This window comes from Neoarius graeffei, chromosome 25 (genome assembly GCF_027579695.1).
Source record: "Neoarius graeffei isolate fNeoGra1 chromosome 25, fNeoGra1.pri, whole genome shotgun sequence".
In the NCBI taxonomy this organism is placed as follows: domain Eukaryota; kingdom Metazoa; phylum Chordata; class Actinopteri; order Siluriformes; family Ariidae; genus Neoarius; species Neoarius graeffei.
The window spans coordinates 57,042,349-57,064,634 of NC_083593.1; the positions used below are offsets into that span (position 1 = coordinate 57,042,349).

Here is a 22,286-nt window from a genome sequence, read left to right on the forward strand (position 1 = left end):
GTGCCTAGGGTTGCCGACCCCTGCTTTAGACAAAGCTTTAGTTGTCGGAGATTTTAATATTCACTTCGATAACCCAGAAGACCCTTTGAAAACAGCGTGTGTCCCCATTTTAGATTCAGTAGGGATTAATCAGAATGTCATAGAACCGACCCATAATGGTGGTCACACCCTCGATCTAATACTAACATTCGGGTTAAACGTAGAAAATATAGTCACACTTCCACAGTCTGAAGTTCTCAGATCATTGTCTCATCTCATTCAAAATATGTTTGAGTAATAATATATGCACCTCACCACGCTACTGTATTAAACGCACATTCACGTCAACTACTGCACAGAGCTTTATAAATGATCTCCCAGAGTTCTCAACTTTGATTGGGTCACTGTCAGCCCCTGCAGAACTTGATCAGGCAACTGAATGCTTAGAGTCAACATTCCACTATACCTTAGATAATGTAGCTCCTCTTAAAAGGAAAACGGTCAGAGACAAAAAATTAGCACCCTGGTATAATGATGACACTCGCACATTAAAACAGACCACTCGAAAATTGGAACGTAAATGGCGTCAAAGTTGGTAGCGTTCAAATTAGCGTGGAAGGAGAGCTTCCTGAAGTATAGAAAAGCTCTTAGTGCTGCGAGATCAACATATCTCTCCTCCCTAAAATTTTTAAGTACCTGACACATGTATTTGGAAATAGACCAAATAATACAGGCAAACAGAATTTCAACACACCTGTCAAAGATTTTACGCTTCTGTTCGCTGAATATCCTAACAAACACAGGCTTTGCAGGACTCCCCTCTACAGGCATGTTTCTTCCACAAGTCTTTATCGAAAGTGAAAGGGGCGATTTGATTGGTTTTCGACATCACATGACCTTTTCTGTTGGTGGGAATTTGATTTCGATTTTTTTTTTCATTTTGCATTTTCTTCAAGCGGCGATTCCGAGAACCAACTAATTGAATTGGTGTGGCCTTATGCTGATGACACACAGTTGTATGTTGCTGCAAAACCTGATGAGAGACACCAGCTTAATAGAATTGAATGTGTAAAGGACATTAGACACCAGATGCTTATTAACTTCCTTCTACTTAACTCTGACAAGACTGAAGTACTTGTACTAGGACCGCATGCAGCTAGAAGTAAGTTTTCTGATTACACAGTAACTCTGGATGGCCTTTCTGTTTCTTCACGTGCAGCAGTAAAAGACCTCGGAGTGATTATTGACCCCAGGCTTTCATTTGAAACTCACATTGATAACATCACCCGGATAGCTTTCTTTCATCTCAGAAATATTGCTAAGATAAGAAATTTAATGTCACTACATGACACGGAAAAACTAGTTCATGTTTTCGTTCCCTCCAGGTTGGATTATTGTAATGTCTTACTGTCTGGATGTTCCAATAAGTGCATAAATAAGCTCCAATTAGTTCAAAATGCAGCAGCAAGAGTCCTTACTAGAACTAGAAGATATGACCACATCACGCCTGTCTTATCCACACTGCATTGGCTCCCAATCAGATTTCACACTGATTATAAAATACTACTCTTGACCTTTAAAGCACTGAATGGTCTCGCACCACAGTACCTGAGTGAACTTCTGCTCTTCTATGACCCGCCACGCCTACTTGGATCAAAAAGGTGCAGGCTATCTGCTGGTACCTCCCATAGTGAAGACTACATCAGGGGGCGGAGCCTTTTCTTACAAAGCCCCACAGTTATGGAACAGCCTTCCAAGTAGTGTTCGGGAATCAGACACAGTCTCAGTGTTTAAGTCTCGGCTGAAAACAGATCTGTTTAGTCAAGCCTTCTGTTAATGGTGTTTATGAGGTAAAGGTGTAGATCTGGAGGATCCTCAGACAGAATGTTTTGGTAAACTGGGATGTATGGATGCTGTCAGTCCCTCACTCGCTTGCTCACTCAAGTTTGTTGACGGTGTAGTGGCTGCTGCTTTATGTCCCGGGCCCCTCATGCCTGTGTTACCTTCTGGCTCTCCCCTTTTAGTTATGCTGTCATGGTTAGTTGCCGGAGTCCCTGCTTGTACTCAGTGCAATATGTATACTGTTCCTACTTATTCAGGTGACATTGGGCATACCTAACAACCTGTGTTTTCTCTCTCCTCTCTTCCCCCTCCCCCCCAAATCTGTCCGTCTGAGTTACATGTCGGTCCTGGGATCGAGATGCTGGCCTCTTCTGCTCCTCGGACCTACCTGGTCCATCCTGGTGCCCTGTGTCTGGTTGGAGTCTCATCACATCGCTCCTGTGGAGGGCGGCTCCATGTGGACAGTTGGGGGTCGCGCCTGGAGGACACACTGGACTCTTGCAGTGGTGTTTTTGTGGCTGGGGACTGCAGTTGACTTGCTGACTTTGGGACTGCGGTTGTGGGGGATTTATAGCATCAACGAAGCTGACTTTGTTAGGACTGTTAATGTTATGGTCATGTTGTCTGTTGTTGCCCGGATGGGGATGGGTTCCCTTTTGAGTCTGGTTCCTCTTGAGGTTTCTTCATGTCATCTGAGGGAGTTTTTCCTTGCCACCGTTGCCACAGGCGTGCTCGTTGGGGATAGATTGGCGATAAAATTAGCTCATATTTTAAGTAGTTCATATTCTGTAAAGCTGCTTTGCGACAATGTTTATTGTTAAAAGCGCTATACAAATAAACTTGACTTGACTATGCCCGAAAGGCATAGTTATACCAACCAGCCGGAGTTGCATGGTTAGTTTAATGTAAATGTCATAAAAGAACAAAAATGAGAAACAAAGGACAACCAGCATTGGGCATTGCTGGCATTCATCTTATTACATTTTGATTCTTCTACAATTAAATGACTAAATAAAAACAAACAGCCTAATAAGTGCTCCTCATACTTATCCTCTCTCTTAATTGAGTAGGTATTATTCATGAAAATGTATTATAACCAAAATTAAACATTTACACAGCTGTAGTTGTAAGGATAGTAAGGGGAGAAAAAACAAACAAAAAAACCCCCACAGTGGGGCGTCGTGGCTCAGGTGGCTAAGGCGCTATACCATAAATCCAGGGACCCGGGTTCGATTCCGGCCCGAGGTCATTTCCCGATCCCTCCCCGTCTCTCTCTCCCGCTCATTTCCTGTCTCTACACTGTCCTATCCAATGAAAAGGTTAAAAAAGCCCCCCCCCAAAAAAAAAAACCCCACAGTAGCTAGACGTGTGCTGTCCACATATCTTACTTTTTTACATGAACAATAAAGTAAATAGGCGGCATTTATAACATTTGTAAACAGCGTAACCTACACTGTCTACTCACTACACTGAACAGCATTAACATACCCAAATTCAAAGTTCTCTTACTTAAAACATAACCTTTTGGTGCGTCCTGCAGGATTCTGGTTCTCATGTAAACCATGGCGTCTTCTTGGCTTTGAAATTATCTCTCAGTTCCATTGTGCGTGACACAAAGACTTGCAGGGTAAGAAAGGCCATATCGAACACTGTTCCGTCCACAGAGTAGTCGCCTGACTTCACTAAAAGCAGACCTAGCTTGTGCAACAGCGGGAGGGAAATCCGGGAATATGGAGAGGGCGGTTTCTTTGAAACGAAGGGGACCGGACTCCCGAGCACTATGAAGAACCTCAACACAGTCCTGAAAATAATGTAATTTCGGCACTATTACAAAGGGTTTACCATCTGGTCTCCTTGCCTGGGGACCTCTGTGTGATCTGTCGACCAGGGCATCTTTGTCCATGCCTAAAACTTCTTTCAGGAATTTCAAAACATTGGTTGGAGTGCTTGAGACCGGTGTTTCAGGAACATTTAATATACGGATGTTACAGCGTCTCAATCTTCCCTCCATGTTAAGACATTTTTCTTGTAGACTGGTTACCTCAGTCTTCAGCTTGCCCACCTTGTTTTGCACCAAAGCCACGTCGTCTGAACACAATGATAGCCCATGTTCCATGTCCGATATGGTTGCTTTCATAGTTTCCACATCAGAGCGGATTGTTGCAGTGTTGTTTGCAACCTCTAATTTTACTGCTTATAGTTCGGATTTTACGATCTCAAGTTCCTCAGCCAGCACAGTTTTCATCTCCGATCTAAGCAGAGTTGCAGTGTCTTTTTTTTTTTTTTAAGAGAAGTGAGGATTTCAATTTTCAAGTTTGCTACCTCCATATGTACGCCCGGTTGCTGCTGAGGAGAACTGTCGCCACTCCCGCCGGATGTAATGCTCAAGCTCAAGGCTTTGGGCCCAGTAGTGGAAGTTCCTCCAGTAAACTTAAACTTTCGTAAATTGTTGGCCATTGACGCAACCGTGTTAAAATAAAACTAATGAAAATTATAAAAATGACAAAATTTATACTTAAAGCAATGTTTCGTAGCCTTTTTTGGGGTATAAAAGTGCCTAAAAAGCTATTTTGAACTGGATTTTAGCAGAGCTTGTCGAAAATACAACCTACCACATTGTCTGCTCACTAACGCCCCCCAGACTGCCAGTTTGAAAGAGAATCACAGAAAGCCACGTAGATCTACGCAGGGGTATAAAACCATCTGAATGTTCCCAGGACCACAGTGAGTTCCATTATTGTGAACTGGAAGAATTTTGGAACCACCAGAAGTCTTCCCCAGTAACCAGTCTAGAAGGCTCTTGGACAGGGAAGTGACCAAGAACCCAACGGACACTCAGCACTTCAGAAGTCCTCCACAGAGATGGAAGAGCATGCCAGAACAACAACCATTTAAAAAATACAGCATCATTCCATCAAGCCACTCGTCAGTAAAATACATGTGTCAGGTACTTAAAAAGACTCCGGTCTGATGAGAAAAAAACGGAACTTTCTGGGTGGAAGTCTTATTCTGGCTACCTTTCAAGAAAACTGAGCACACGTGTAGTGTACAGATCAGATTCTGTTACGATGGAGATCTCTTTGATCTGCACAGTTCTAAGGCAAAAAGACAAAGGCCTTAGAGAGTTCATCAGAGAGGCTCAGTGTGCTGATGACTTCGCAAGCTTCACTGAGAGAGGGCTTGCAGTTGATTTTGACATCCTACAACACCCTTGCAAAATGGATGGGTCTGCGAATCAATATGATTTAAAAACCATGTGCATTAGCAATACAGCCGAATTCTTTATAGATGGTGCTAAATTAGCTTATATGTTGCCTGCTTTAAATACCTCAGCAGTTTCATCACAGTGACCGCTCCATGAAAGATGAACTCGCATCTCGAATTCAGGCGGCATCATGTGCTTTTGGATGCTTGTGAAAAAGGGTGATTAACGCATGACTTTACAACCTCGACCAAGATGAGAGAGTGTACAACCAATGCTGAATGCCTCTCCTTTGTCCCTCACGCCATCAGACTGTACAACTCCTTTCGGGGTGGGGGGGGGGGGGGTAACAGGAGGACAGAGGACAGGAAGGAGCAGTAGCCTAGCCTGACAAAAAGCAATACTGGACAATGTGCAATATAAAAATGTGCAATATAAAAATGTGCAATAGCTCTCCTGCTGGACTTTTTTCATATTTGTATATGTTAATACTTTATCTAGAAGTTTTCTCTATTTTCTATTCTCTGTTTATCCTGTAATGATGCTGCTGGAATTTTAATTTCCCTGAGGAAACCCTCCCAAAGGGATCAATAAAGTTCTATCTATCTATCTGATGTATGGCAGGGAAACGTGGACTTTATCAGCATGGAACTAGGCAGGTCCACACGATTCAGCAGCGATATCTGTGACCTTCATTAAAACAACCAGTAACATCATTTTGTCAGGAACAAAGAGGTGTTAAGACAGGCTGGTGTGGAGGACAGAGCTCAGGCTAGCGAGGAACTGTCTGCACTGGTTTGCTCATGTTGCATGGATGATGACAGGCTGGTAAAGAAACTCCTGTACAATGAATTCTCATGGGTTTCACCCAGTTGGATGACCAAAAAGCTTAGATTTAAAGACACTCTAAAGACTGGTGGCGCTCTAGATCTTTGATGTTCCACTGTAGAAAACAGGCAGGAGTGGAGAAGACTAACAAGCGTTGTATGTGAAGTAATAAGAAGAGGGTAGAGGAGTACAAGAGGCAAAGGGAGAAGCATTGGGAGAGATGCAGATGAGAAATGTACCATGTAGTACCTGTTTTGCAGGCTTTGAGGCATATGGATGGGACTCCAAGAGCTACGTCTGCCGAAAACCAGGTACTGCTCATCAACTGGCTAATATCATCCAGATGGTGAAACATGGTGGTGGCAACATGATGCTATAGTGTTGCTACTCAGTGGCAGAAGTCATTGAAGAGAACCCGAGCATATGACACTTCAGCATGACAATGACCTGAAGCATACACCAAAGACAATTCTGGAGTGACTTCAGGACAAGTCTCTGAATGTCGATGAGTGGTCCAGCCAAAGCCCAGACTTGAACCCCACAGAACATCTGTGGGGAGAGCGGATGACGGCTGTTCAGACGGACACTTGTCATATGACCCAACTGAACTTGAGTAGCTCTGCCAGTATGAATGAGAGAATTGGCTCAAGTCCATGTATGTAAAACTTGTAGAGACTTCAATTAAAATCTATAAATCAAGTGTGCAAAAACTGAAGACCTGAATACTTCCAGAACCCCCCACTGAATGCGTGCGCGCACGCATGCTCTCCATGATGCTGTATTTAACAGTCAGAGTAAAATTTATGAGGCGTTTCTAATAGGAGCCAGGGCATGATTGTAAAACTCATTGCTGGAATGTCGGCGTGTGTTTAACGGCCAAGGAGGATCACTGCATCTTAATCTCACACACTCGTGCTCCAACACATGTCCTCACACTTGGGGTGTAAACATTTCCTGAATCGAATCAATGCACCATTTTGAATATTTGCAGCTGTGACCAATGGGACGTGGTGAGCCATATGGCACATAAATATCAGATTAAACAAGTTAACAGTTTGCAGACACACTGTAGTTCTGCTTAATAACTGTACAGAGCTGTACAGTTCTAGCTGAGGTGTTTAATGCATTTGTGCTAAAATATGCCACAAACAACCATGGTATTGCAGAAGAAGCTTGTGTACGCTCTCTGTATTGAGTGCTGCACAAATGTCAATACAAAGATGACGTAGTGTTAAAACATAATTCCAAAGCTCCTGACCTCCTGCATCATCACACCAGTGTGGCTCTGACTCACATAAATCAGTCACGTTTACACACTGTGGTAAAACAGAGCGGCTGTGCGCACACACATGCATGTGGCTGTATGCCTCACATCACACGTCACGCACTTAGACAAAAAGCTGGACGTGTGGACTACGAGGACGGACAGTTTATAAGAGGATTAAAGAACACGTCAAACTAAAACAATCAGGTCCGATGAGATGGAATATCATTTCGTATCACCTGCTTACAAAGTCATCGTGGCATGCCTGTCCTGGTAGACTCCAGCTAGGTCAGTGTAGTCTCTCAGCAATAAACTGATCAATGCACAGACACGAGGCAGAGAGAGAAAGGCGTGTGTGAGACACAAACAAACCCAAGGTCACCGATGCCAGAGCAGTGCTGGTAGATTAGCATTAGCGCTGATGCTAGCATTGGGCTGATTGTGCTGGTTTATTTATGAGGTCTGTTGGTTGCACATGCGTTAATAATTCAAAGCACACCGCCTATGAGACCTCACTGCAGCACCGAGTCATTTATCAAACCCTCATTGCTCTCACGCGCTCTCTCACTCTCCCCCGTGTTACTTTTGGACATTATCAGGAGAGCTTGACATCTTACTGTAGCTGTAATCGAGGGTTAAATTACAGGCGAGCGTGGAGGACCGGAGCTCACAGGGCCTGGGTTTATGTGAATGTAATGAAGAGTGGCGCTCCGATACGATAACCTGAAGGAGGTTTGAGTCACAAAATGGTGTTATGATGGTGGTGATGGGCAGAGGTGGACAAATCGGTCACGCTCAGTACAAGCAGATTTGTTAATAACAAATCACCAATATTTTTAAAATTCAGCAACCAGAGAAAGAAGGGAAAAAACCTCCTCCTGTCTCTATTGATACTTTCAATATAACATATGATCATCTGAAATGTTTAAATCAAACCTGTACAGCTTCGTGTACTCTAACGCTTGCACAATACACATCACAATACCGAAAAAAAGGTTAAATGCTCGAATCTGACTGGTCAGAAGGTGTGTGTGTGTTATTGCTGTACAACAGCTCAGCGCAGCTTGTAACATGAACGACAGGTTTATATTAACATGCTAGTTCTAATACATTATGGTTTCCATAGTAACAGCTCATTCACAGGGACACGTATGGCAGAGGCTACACACAAGATAACACCGGTAAATCTATTTGCTTATTTATTTATTCATTCAGTCAGTCATTTTTAAAAAGGTTTTGTTTCTCAAAGTAAAATATTTGTTAGATCTTTATTGAGCATTTACGGAAGGAGTCTCTAGCATCAGCACTTTGTAGCAGTCAAACATCCAGCTGTCTGTTCATCCACCCATCCCTCACTTCATCCCTTCAACCATCCCTCTATTCACCTGTCCATCCACCATCCCCCCCTGGATCCACCCATCCTTCATCCAGCATAGCAGCATGCATGAAATTTGCACGCATGTATAAACTACTGAGATTCTGACGGAAACATTCATTAAATTAAAAAAAATAATAGTTAACAAAAAAAAAAAAACTAAGAAGCACACAGATCTTCTGCATCAGGTTTAAAAGACGAATTCACAGAACTGATGAAGCAGTGTGGCAGAGACCTGTTACAGAGTAACGTCAGTATAGAGGGAGTGTGTGATGGAAATTAGATCGAGAAAACTTAGAATTTTTTTACTACATTAATCACTTCAGGTAACGATTTGTAACAGTGTGCAAGCAACAATAAAAAAAAAAAGTTTACCATTGGTGCTGGTGGACGTGTCTCCCTTTAACTAATGTTGAACGTGTGCGTGCGCAAGCGCTGTGTGTGGGGACAGGGGTCTCCAGACGCCCCTTCCTCATGCGCTTGCCTCTCAGCCCCCCCGCTTCACCTTACACCAAGACCTGAAAGAGACAGATAGAGTTAAATCATTATTCTGTGTAGAGAAGACAAAGCAGATATTAGCAGCTTAAACACACACTTGAAGCTTTTCTGTACGTGCAAACTAGAAGCAGAGTGAAGATTATATTTCATAATACATGAGAAGAGATGCTTTAGATTCGTTTCCCCCCCCATTTTATCCCAACCCCCACCCATCATACTGCAGCTGCTTCCTCAGACACATCAAGCTAACTGACTGCTGTGTGTCTCAATGCAGCATAAACTGTGAGGAGAGCACTATCCGCCCTGTTCTTCCATACCTGACCTCACAGATGCACACGATTGACTAGTGTAATTGACTGACTGACAGGGGAGAAAAGCCTCTCCCATCCAGAAAGCACGGCTAAATTTTGCTCTCTCATCCCCTGGACACAGCTGACTGTAGTATTGGTGTCATGTTTTCTAGCAGATAATTTCTCTAATTTTAAGCAATTAATTTTGAAAGAAGCAAAAATCTGACAATAGAATAAGAATTAAAAAAAAATGCTTGAAAAGTCCAAAAGACTGAATAATCCATTTGATTCATTATAATCCCCTCATAAGAAATACTAGAAACACAATTAGCTCATATTCAAGATATTTTCACTTGCTAACATGTAGAGACATTCTTATTACTTTTGTTTACAACCGATCTAGAAAAGAGATCAAAATCTTCACAAATCAATGTGATATGCAAATTGTGATGTGAAACTTGTGGCTGCAGGACTAACATGCTAGAACATCTAGCTATTAGAGAAGACAGTTTGAGAGGAATATCAAGCTTATAGAGATAAAAGATACTCGATTGGGTAGTGCCGTTTATCATATTGGTGATCGGATAAAATCCACAGGATGTCCACTCAAAATCAAGTGCAAAATCAGTCCATGCCAGAAATCACACAAACACACCATCCCAGCTTTACAGCGTCGTCATCTCAGCACTGCAGCAATATCAACAGTAATTTGTTGATCAAATGCTGCAGGTTAATCCCTTTTGAAGCAGTGTTCATTTCAGTACTGTAATTTCACTGTTCAAGATAATAAACAAAAACAAACTCTTGAATCTTCAATCAACATGAGCTGCCATATGATTAGCAACACTACAATAATTAAACTTTAAAATATAAATGTGAAAACTGGATTATTTTGGAGGGGAACTCTGCTTTTTCATGGATTGTTAACTCCACTGAACATGCTGTGAGCTCAATACTCCACTTATTCACATCGCACACTGATGAATCATTTTTATACCACAATTAAAAGACTACATTGATAAACACAACTGAAAAGTGGTTAAATGCGATCAGAGCACTCATGCTGTTCCAAAATGGCCACCACGTTCAGCTGGATCAGTACCGTGAACGGTGTCACTTCGACACCTAAACAAAATACACACCAGCAATTTCTCGCTTCCCCTCCGTCTTTCCTTCGCTCATTCACACACACGCTCACTCAGTTTCGGTCTCTCTCTCTTGGGCCCATTTTCACCAGCTCTGTGGGAGCTCATTAGATGTGCGTCTGCAGCAGACTGAAGCGAGTGACAGCCACTTAGGCATGTAAATGACTGAGAGCAGATGGGGAGCACCGTGCTCTATGGACCAGAGCCTTAGATCCTCCCGAACACACACACAGCCAGAGAGAGACGGACATAGAGAGGGGAGAGACACACAGAGAGAGAGACAGACAGACGAGAGAGGAGTTCATAGCACTGTAACATCTATCCATCATCTGTAGCCGCTTATCCTGTTCTACAGAAGCTGGAGCCTATCCCAGCTGACTATGGGCAAGAGGCGGGGTACACCCTGGACAAGTCACCAGGCCATTGCAGGGCACACTGTAACATACACTCAATGATATTAAAAAAAAATTCAAATAATAATAATAATAATAATAATAATAATAATAATAATAATAATAAAGTTAAGCAAATGAAATCCAGCTTTTTGAGGAATTAGCTCCAAGTGCTGCTGACTGATGTGTCACGAGACAGAATTAACGTGTGTGTTAATGTAAAGACCGGTATGTGCAGGTGTACTTGTCTGATGGTGTGTGCACACGAGGCTCTCTCCATCACTTCCTGTTTCATGACTCAGCATTTTCTATGAGGAATTATTTGACTCTGATGCTTTCAGCTGAAGTGAAGCACTTAACACAGGCCGTACGTGGGAGAGCAGTTAACCTGACTTGATACATGAGCTCTCTCGCTCACACACGGCAAGAAAAAGGAGGAGTTGAAACCCTATTTTATTCTCCATACCAGACTAATAGCAGAGCTTTAAATAGCGATGCTCGGCTCATACCCAACACACTTCTGTTATCGAGTAAAACGAAACGTCCAACAAGTCTCGCCTTTCTCCTTACTAATGTGTACATCTGAAATATCCCTCAAATAATCTTCAAATGTGAAAGCAGCCATCAAAGAAAGACTATTTCAAATAGACATTTGGCATTGCTGTGACCCTGAGCCTGTTTAAATCGATTCCAAAATCAGCTGGTTAGAACAATAATTCATACCTGTCAACCCTCCCGTTTTTCCCGGGAAATCCCTTATTTTGACTTATTTCCCGCTGTCTTCCCGTTTTTTTATTTTCCCGAAAATATCCCGTATTTTCACATTATATAAAAGTCGGTAGGTCCAGAATTCGTGACGCGCCTCTGACAGGAGTTTACAGCAGGAAGTCGGGCCATGAATTCACGTCCCCGCCCTCTCCAGTACAGCAGGTGGCAGTCTAGTAATTACACATTGATTTTAATTGCATGTCTGTGAAGAAGACTGTCAGAACCATAGCACTAGTCTGACCCATAGATTTACATAGAAGACTAGATTCCTCACCGCGTATTCCAGAACGTCCGCACAGGGCGGCCATCTTACCACAGACAAGGGGTATGAACATAGACATCCTATGGGTATGAAGACTTACGCAAGCACAGCCCAGCACTCACATTATGATTTACAGGAAATCAAAGAACTGACTTTGATGACAAGCTGATGTGTGTGTCTGTTTTAATTGTAGATGCTTATCTCAGTATGTTTAGTTTTATTTTAACTGCACATTGGAGCCTAGTCAAATGAAATTTCAATCTTCTGTGCTAACATATATTGACTTTGACATGATAGTCAGCTTTGAATGTTCTTTTTGTAAATGTAAAGATATCTTTTTATCCTTGGAAGTATAACCACGTGATTAATTAAGTGCTTTTTTTGTCACAAACTACCGTGAGTCGCTGTCACTGTTTTATACTATTACTTACTCGGGCAGTGCATTTGTTATTATGCTATGATGTGAGTTTACATTTGTTATTATGCTATGATGTGAGTGCATTAGGTTTTTGAGGTGGATGAAGTATTTCTGAAGTTTCAGAAGTGAGTAAGCTGTTTATTTAACTTTAGCTTCCCCTACGGCTCTATCACATGTAAAAATATTTTCACTAAAAATTGGAAATAAATTGTATGATTGTTTGTCCTAAGGCCGCAGTTATCCATAAGTATGCAGTGTTAGGCTTCTCACAGCATAGGAATTTCAGCATGCATCCTGTCTTACAGTCTGTAGTATACTGAAATATTTTCGCCAAGCTATGCGTATTTTTTTAAAACATAAAATGATTATTCATCATTAATATCATAAATACATACTTCCGTTTGTTTTATATAACAAACCAAACCGCTTGAATATCGATTGAAATTTGAGGAAGTTACGGTCATCTGAAAAGTACATATCGCTACCAACACAATGTAATGGGTAAGCCAGCTGTCTGAGGTAAGATGGCCGCCATGTGCGGACGTTCGACTTCGTTGACGGGCAACGGGGACGAGGCATCTAGTCTTCTATGTAAATCTATGGTCTGACCAAGGTCACTGCTCGGAACTTCTCACAAAACTAAAAGATGGTCGTAATTCTTTCCTCAGGGAGCGAGTTTCAGTAGACGGCGAGACTAGAGACATGAATAAAGAAAGGAGCGAGGCAAAACCAAAAAAGGTGTATTACCGCTACTTGGCAGGACGAATTTAAATTTTGTGAAGAAAAGTCAGTTCGATTACCGACTTTCTGAAATTTTCGGAAAGTTCGACTTTCCGAAATTTTCCCTTATTTTGAGTTAAAATCTGGGAAATATCCCTTTTTTTCAAACCTCAAAGTCGACAGGTATGCAATAATTCGATATAAATCCTAAAGACCATCACCCAGTCACTCTTGAGATATTGCACTTACAGGAATCTCAGATGGACAACCTTCAAATCTGTACCAAGCAACATTCAGAAAACATTGAGGCTGAAACCCAGTGTGAAACTTAAAAATGGAGGTTTTATTTATTTTAAAAGACCAAAGCCTGACTGGAGTCTCACCTGTTGACTGAGACTGCGGCTCAAATTCATAAAATCCAGGTGAAATCTAAAACACAACGGCTGAACTGCATCATCTGACTCAGAGACAGAGTGACAGAGAGAGTGATGTCATGTCAAATAATCAATCAGTCTCTGTGTCGAAAGTTTGCTGTCCACGTTGGTAAGCTAGCTGCAGCACCAGACTAATGAATGTGATAAAACATGCTCATGAGTAAATGGAGAGAAGCCAAGACTGGAGTAATATGATCTGTAGGAAGGCTAAGCAAGACTGACTGACCCCAGTGTACAGTCATCTGAACAAGACAAAATAAAAAGGGATACCTTTACAACTATGTAAAATTTCTATCCAGAAGTTATACATTTCTGTAAAGATGTCCATTGTTAAAAGTAAAGCACTATACAAATAAAACTGAATTGAGAAGCATTTCAGTTTTATAAGTTTTCCCCTGTACTGAGAAGAGAGGTATGGATTCATTTAAAAAAAAAAACTCCACCAAGGCTTCTGGCACAAGGCCTAACAAATGGAGACAAAGAATCCAGATTACCCATAATTCTCTTAGTCAGATTTGGAGCACCAAATAAAATGGCTTCAGATTTGTTGTCTTTTAGCTGTAAGAAGTTTTTAACCATCCAACACCTTTGACATCATTGAGCATCATGGAGCCTGTGTAGGGAGTCTGGATCATTAAGTCCCAAGAGCAAATCTCTGTGCATCATCAGTGCTACTATAGACCCCTTCGCAGTAAACGTCATTCATACGTAAGCGGAAATTGCGCGCGCAGCCTGGACCCAAAAGAGACTCAGAAATGCCTAGTTGTTGTGTTGTCGGGTGTCAGAATCGTAGCAGTGATGGGGTTAAAATGTACAGAATTCCAGCAGGATCTCACCCATTCCAAAAAAAAAAAAAAACGCCGACGTCTATGGCTACAAGCCATCAAACGTGTAGACTGGGATGAAAGCACTATCAAAAATGTGCGGGTTTGCAGCGCCCACTTCATCACAGGTAAGATCAGGCTATTTATTAAATCTTTCTTTTTTATTCTTTCTAGTCTTCATTTATTGATGTAGCAAAATACTTTGGTAACGTTTGTCTGATTAGCTGGGTCATAGTTACACAATGTAATGAATATTGTTAGCATGTTAGCTTAGCATGCAGTTCTGTTTGTAGGAGAGGTCTCGCTTGACTCAAGCAGTCCAGATTTTGTGCCATCATTATTTGTGTATGCCGAAAATCACAATTTTAAAGCAAGGATGGAAAGGTAAAATTGTGTGCCCTCACTCTAAATGCCAACTTGCGTTGACTGCTCTAACCTAGCTCCCGCCCCGTTCAGTTTCATTTCTGCTCTCTGCCTCTCGCTTTTTATGCAGCTCTGATTTCTCTTAGCTGCACTCTTTACACTATCATTCCTTTCATGCCATTACCTCCTGCAAATTGCTGTTTAGTGTTGGTATTTGCTGTTGTAGCTAAAGCCACATTGCCATCACATCACTGGCATAATTTGATTAAAACAATTTCAGTGTAAAACACGTTCTGTACATGCCCGCACATAATCATATGCATCTAAAGACTTGTAGGCACGAAGTTTTTCGTGGGTGTACACTGAAGTCTTGTCAATAAGGTACGAGTATATATCTGGCCATTGTATACCAGGGAACTTACTAACATCGTCCGTCCACTCTTTAATTAAATGCGGATCTGGTAGGCGATGTCCACTTGTTAGAGTTAACTTATTTATGTAGCATTCTCGATCTTGTAACGACAATTGTTTGGCATAATCTGACAGCTCATAATGCCGGTCTATGGGCAGCGCCACTGTTTCTGGGTCCAGGCTGCGCGCGCATCCTGGCAACGGTCGGTTTGTTTACAAAGATGCGAAGGGGTCTATAAAACCAATGATGATTTGCTCCTGAATGATCTCAAATATACAAAAAAAAAAAAAAAAAAACACCCAGGCCCCAGAATAGACCCCTGGGGTACTCTGTATCTAATGGTAGCTACAGAAAAAAAGAAAAGAACTCCCTGATATTAACTGAAAAAGTTCCTTCTTTGAGGTAAGAAACGAACCAATTTAGTGCTGCATCTTGAACACCAAGATAATGTTTCAGAAATCAGTACATCATACAGTGTGGAAGACTGTGCCAAGGTTCAACCAAATTAACAAGGCACCATTACCAGAATCTGCAGCGAGAAGAAAATTATTTATTCAGGGAGATTCAGTGCTGTGAAATTCCCTAAAACCCTGGCACAGACCAAGACAGACAGAAACCAAAAGAAAGGGGAAAAAGAAGCAGAATGATGGTGTGTGAGTGACAAACAGAAAGAAAGGGATAAGGGCAGAATGACAGCAAGAGAGAGACTGACAGAGAGAGCAAAAGAGTGAGAAAAAGAAAAAGGAGAAAGACAATGAGAGAGAATGGCAGAAAACACCCCTTCTCCCCCAATCACTTGATTGCTGTGCTTCCCTTTATCAGAGCCCGAGGCAACTCTTCGCTGCCCTGCAAACAATTACAGCTTCACCTCCACCAGAGCAGAACACTGCAGCTAAACTGCTGCCTCTGGCTTAGAACACAGAACTCTTACACACACACACACACACACACACACACACACACACACACACACCACTGAAACCTTTAATATTTCTGCCTGAACGGATCATTTTTTTTAAATCAGGTATACACGTCTCATTCTCGAGTGCAATCACCAGCCCCATAAACGGCACAAACGCACAGCACAAACGTGTGGAGAGACGCAAAAGCTTTCATCTGTGCAGGGGAAAATTCACACCAAAAGAGACAAGCTACCTGTCAAAACGGACTTCATGTTTAAATTATAATGAATTTCCTGGTGACAGAGTTGCACTCTTTGACCATAAAGGACACCGTTATAGAAGCAAGTTATTTATAAAAAAAATCACACTAACTCTCATCACTCGGATGAGGAAGGGTTCCTTTTTGAGTCTGGTTCCTCATGTCATATCAGGAAGGTTTTCCTCACTACCAATCGCCTTAGGCGTGCTCATCAGTGATACATTTACGTTTAAAATGAATATTTCCGTAAAAGTGCTTTGTGACAAATGTGTATTGTTAAAAGTGTGATACTGATTTGACACAAGTGACTTGTCACCTGCTTGTGTGAACTCCATCCAAGCTGTTAAATACAAAAATACCAAATCCTATCTGTCTTGTTTTCTATTGGTTCAAAACTCATAGGTCAAAGGGTCACTTGCATAAAGTCAGTCCAAATTGAAAAGAACCATAAATGGGCTCAGGAAGCAAAAGTATCTTTAAGCAAACTTAATAACAAGCAAATCTCATCTCATCTCATTATCTGTAGCCGCTTTATCCTTCTACAGGGTCACAGGCAAGCTGGATCCTATCCCAGCTGACTACGGGCGAAAGGCGGGGTACACCCTGGACAAGTCTCCAGGTCATCACAGGGCTGACACATAGACACAGATAACCATTCACACTCACATTCACACCTACGCTCAATTTAGAGTCACCAGTTAACCTAACCTGCATGTCTTTGGACTGTGGGGGAAACCGGAGCACCCGGAGGAAACCCACGCGGACACGGGAAGAACATGCAAACTCCACACAGAAAGGCCCTCGCCGGCCACGGGGTTCGAACCCAGGACCTTCTTGCTGTGAGGCGACAGCGCTAACCACTACACCACCGTGCCGCCAACAATCTAGTTCTAGATATTTTTACTCATTTCAAGCTTGAAATTGCTTGATTGTATTACAGATGGATTTGCTGGCATCTCTGACACAGTGTCCTGACTTTATTAAAAAAAATAAAAATAAATAAATAAAAAAGTTGCTGTAAACAAGGCACCAGGTATTGCAAAGATTTCTGGGAAAAATTAAACATGCATAATATCCAAGCTCAATGATCTGATCAGGTGTAGCCATGGTTTTGTCATGATTCATACATAAAATTTAATTTTTTTTGGGGGGGGGGGGGGGGGGGCAGCGCAGGGCGCCTCATCCACATAGCGGACAAGTCAAATTCTGAGCTGGAAGCAAAGAAAGGAAATGACAAACACTGAACTTTTTCAAGGAAACACAATTCTCTGAAGCCCTTAAATTAGGACACCAATTAAGAAAGAGTCGAAAGAGCGATCTCGGTCTGATCAACGAGTGATCATGAGCTGGTGAGGAACAAAGACATTTACACGTTTCTTAGAGGTGTGTGTGTAGATTCAGACGCCCGAGGGTCAGTGCTGCTAATTACAGACCCACTTTCTCCATTACACTCTAATCTGTAACATCTCCACCTCTAGGCTAAGCAGCTGATGGTGAACAGCGCTTGCTTAATTTGATAAGCGTGTGCACGCACGCACACTCAATCTTTCAGAAAGGCCAAATTTACAAAAAGCTTCAGAAATGCTGATTTTGACTGGACACATGTAGTGACTCCAATAAAACTCCATAAAAGGTAAAGGGTACAGACAGCTGTGAACAGAAATGAACAATCAGGGTCAATAATGAAAAAGTAAAAAGTGAAACTTCAAGTCCCTTCTAATGCCAGTAAAAATATTTAAAGAAGAGAAGTAACACTGCAGACTACTGACTGGTCAAAGATGATCATCATCAATCACTGCATTACTGTTGTGAGAGACAGGACGTCCTGAACAAGCCAACGACTGCATTCCATTAGCACGGGTCCCCAAGCTGTGTCCCCTGCTCCCTACAGACTGCACAGCATGCAGAACCCAAGGGATCTTCACAGGGAACACTATTGCTGAAACAAAAGTTTCATATGGAGCACAATGCAACTTTCAGAAAGCAAAACAGCATCAGGGCCACGTCTTCATTACATTTATCGGACATTTTTAGCATGCTAACACAAACACCAATCCTCCAACTCCGGCATTAGAGCCCTTACAGCGGGGCGAATGGGTGACGGCTCGGCGGCATAAGCGTAGAGCCAAAGCTACCGCTGAGGCTCGCCCACGGGAGCACCACTCCTCTCCGCGTCACGTGCCGAACAGGTTTGCTCTCCTTAGTGATGCACCCACTGAGAAACCTGAAAGAGCTCTGGTTATAGGGGACTCTATCATACGGCATGTGAAATTAGCTCAGCCTTTAGGGGCACCAGCAGCTTTAGTCAGGTGTATACCGGGAGCCAGGGCGCCGGACATAGCAGGTAATCTTAGGGTCCTAGGCAAGCATAGGTTCTCAAAGATAGTTATCCATGCAGGAGCTAATGATATACGCCTTCGTCAGTCTGAGGTTACTAAGAGTAACTTTGTAGAGGTGTTTAAATTAGCGAAGGCGATGTCCGATGCTGTAGTATGCTCTGGCCCCATCCCAATGCGGCGTGGCGATGTAGCTTACAGCAGGTTATGGTCGCTGAACTGCTGGCTGTCCAGGTGGTGCTCTGAAAACAGTGTGGGCTTTATAGATAATTGGGCTAATTTTGAGGGCACTGCTGGCCTGTTAGGGCGGGACGGTATCCATCCCACTCGGGAAGGTGCTGCTCTCATTTCCTGCAGCATAGGTCATAGTCTCAGAACAGGCCTAGTTAATTTCTGACAATCCAGAGCCAAGGCCAGGGAGCAGACGAACAGGCTAAACCGACTGTCTGCTAGCTGCACAGAGTCGTCACTCAGGGCCCACTACATCGAGACTGTGTCTGTTCCCCGAGCTCAACAAAAAGGTAGAAATTTTCAGAGAGTTTGTTCCAGTAACCTAATCAATATAAAATTAGATCAGACTGACTGTACAGCTGCTGCCAGCACCTTTGATCTAAAGGTGGGGCTATTAAATATTAGATCTCTTACATCTAAAGCGCTAATGGTTAATGAACTCATTACTGATCAGGAGTTTAATGTACTGTGTTTAACAGAAACATGGATTAAGCCAAATGAATATATAGCATTAAATGAAGCGAGTCCTCCTGGATACAGTTATATACACCAGCCTCGTCTAACTGGCAGAGGAGGAGGCGTCGCGGTTATTTATAACGATTATCTAGGTGTAACACACAAACCTGGTTATAAATTTAATACATTTGAAGTTCTTCATACTCATATAATGTATGTAGCCTCAAAAAATAAGTCTACCCAGTTAATTCCATTGCTTATCATTTACAGGCCCCCGGGGCCATATTCTGAGTTTCTTTCTGAATTTGCAGATTTTATCTCAGATTTGGTTATTTCCTTAGACAAAGCTTTAGTTGTCGGAGATTTTAATATTCACTTTGATAACCCAGAAGACCCTTTAAAAACAGCGTTTGTGTCCATCTTAGATTCAGTCGGGATTAAGCAGAATGTCATAGGACCGACCCATAATGGTGGTCACACCCTTGATCTAATACTAACATTCAGATTAAACGTAGACAATATAGTCATACTTCCACAGTCTGAAGTTATCTCAGATCATTGTCTCATCTCATTCAAAATATGTCTGAGTAATAATATATGCACCTCACCACGCTACTGTATTAAACGTACTTTCACGTCAACTACTGCACAGAGCTTTATAAATGATCTCCCAGAGTTATCAACTTTGATTGGGTCATTGTCAGCCCCTGCAGAACTCGATCAGGCAACTGAATGCTTAGAGTCAACATTCCGCCATACTTTAGATAATGTAGCTCCTCTAAAAAGGAAAATGGTCAGAGACAAAAAATTAGCACCCTGGTATAATGATGACACTCGCACATTAAAACAGACCACTCGAAAATTGGAACGTAAATGGCGTCAAACAAAATTGGTAGTGTTCAAATTGGCGTGGAAGGAGAGCTTCCTGAAGTATAAAAAAGCTCTTAGTGCTGCGAGATCAACATATCTCTCCTCCCTAATAGAAGATAACAAAAATAATCCTAGATTCCTATTTAATACTGTAGCAAAATTAACCAGGAATAAGTCCACTATCAACACATGCACACCTGCAGTATGTAGTAGCAACGACTTCATGAATTTTTTTTAATGACAAAATTGAGAATATCCGACAAAAAATTCAAACTACTAATTTAAGGTTAGACAATGAAAGCGACCTTGTAGTTAACAATATAACTGTATCAGATCATCAGTTAGAATGTTTTACTCCCCTAAAAGAAACTGAATTACTCTCATTAATCTCTACATCAAAAGCCTCAACTTGCGTACTAGATCCCTTACCGACACATCTATTCAAACAGATAATACCTGAAGTAATTGAACCGCTTCTAAAAATAATAAATTCTTCTCTTATGATTGGCTATGTACCCAAATCCTTTAAACTAGCAGTTATCAAACCCCTGATTAAAAAACCTGACCTTGATCCCTGTCAGCTGTCCAATTATCGGCCAATATCAAACCTCCCCTTTATCTCCAAGATCCTTGAAAAAGCTGTGGCACAGCAGTTATGCTCATATTTACATAGGAATAACATCCATGAAATGTATCAGTCAGGATTTAGACCTCATCATAGCACAGAGACAGCTCTGGTTAAAGTAGTAAACGACCTACTGTTGGCGTCTGATCAGGGCTGTGTCTCGCTACTTGTGTTGCTTGACCTTAGTGCAGCATTTGATACCATTGATCATTCCATTCTTCTGGATAGACTAGAAAATGTTGTGGGAGTTAAGGGAATGGCCCTCTCCTGGCTCAGGTCTTATCTAACTGATCGTTATCAGTATGTCGATATAAATGGTGATATTTCTAGACGTACCGAGGTAAAGTTTGGTGTTCCACAAGGTTCTGTCTTGGGTCCACTGCTTTTTTCTCTATATATGTTACCTTTGGGCGATATTATTCATAAACATTGTATTAGTTTCCACTGTTATGCTGATGACACACAGTTGTATGTCTCTGCAAAACCTGATGAGAGACACCAGCTTAATAAAATTGAGGAATGTGTTAAGGACATTAGACACTGGATGCTTATAAATTTCCTTCTGCTTAACTCTGACAAGACTGAAGTACTTGTGCTAGGACCACATAAAGCTAGAAGTAAGTTTTCTGATTACACAGTAACTCTGGATGGCCTTTCTGTTTCTTCACGTGCAGCAGTAAAAGACCTCGGAGTGATTATTGACCCCAGTCTTTCATTCGAAACTCACATTGATAACATCACCCGGATAGCTTTCTTTCATCTCAGAAATATTGCAAAGATAAGAAATTTAATGTCATTGCATGATGCAGAAAAACTAGTCCATGCTTTCGTTACCTCCAGGTTGGATTATTGTAATGCCTTACTGTCTGGATGTTCCAATAAGTGCATAAACAAGCTCCAGTTAGTTCAAAATGCCGCAGCAAGAGTCCTTACTAGAACTAGAAAATATGACCACATCACGCCTGTCTTATCCACACTGCATTGGCTCCCAATCAAATTTCGTATTGATTATAAAATACTACTATTGACCTTTAAAGCACTAAATGGTCTCGCACCACAGTACCTGAGTGAACTTCTGCTCCTCTATGACCCGCCACGCCTACTTAGATCAAAAGGTGCAGGCTATCTGCTGGTACCTCGTATAGTGAAGGCTACATCAGGGGGCAGAGCCTTTTCTTACAAAGCCCCACTGTTATGGAACAGCCTTCCAAGTAATGTTCGGGAATCAGACACAGTCTCAGCATTTAAGTCTAGGCTGAAAACATATCTGTTTAGTCAAGCCTTTTGTTAATGGTGTTTATGAGGTAAAGGAGTAGATCTGGAGGGTCCTCAGACATAGAGTGTTTTGGTAAACTGGGATGTATGGATGCTGTCAGTCCCCACTCGCTTGCTCACTCGAGTTTGTTGACGGTGCAGTGGCTGGCTGCTTTATGTCCCGGGGCTCCCTCATGCCTGTGTTACCTTCTGGCTCTCTCCTTTTAGTTATGCTGTCATAGTTAGTTGCCGGAGTCCCTGCTTGTACTCGGTGCAATATGTATACTGTTCCTACTTATTCAGGTGACATTGGGCATACCTAACCACCTGTGTTTTC

General features: G+C 42.0%; 1 protein-coding gene across 9 annotated transcripts in view; it reads right to left on the reverse strand.

Moving 5' to 3' along the window:
• strbp (spermatid perinuclear RNA binding protein) overlaps window positions 1-22,286 on the reverse strand; it is a 157,861-nt gene that overhangs the window by 61,366 nt on the left and 74,209 nt on the right. For all 9 annotated transcript variants that reach the window (XM_060908931.1, XM_060908929.1, XM_060908925.1 and 6 more), the window contains one exon: window positions 8,866-9,008. In XM_060908931.1, coding sequence (XP_060764914.1) covers window positions 8,866-8,868 — 3 coding nt within the window. In that variant the 5' untranslated portion in view covers window positions 8,869-9,008. The remainder of the gene's footprint in view (window positions 1-8,865; window positions 9,009-22,286) is intronic.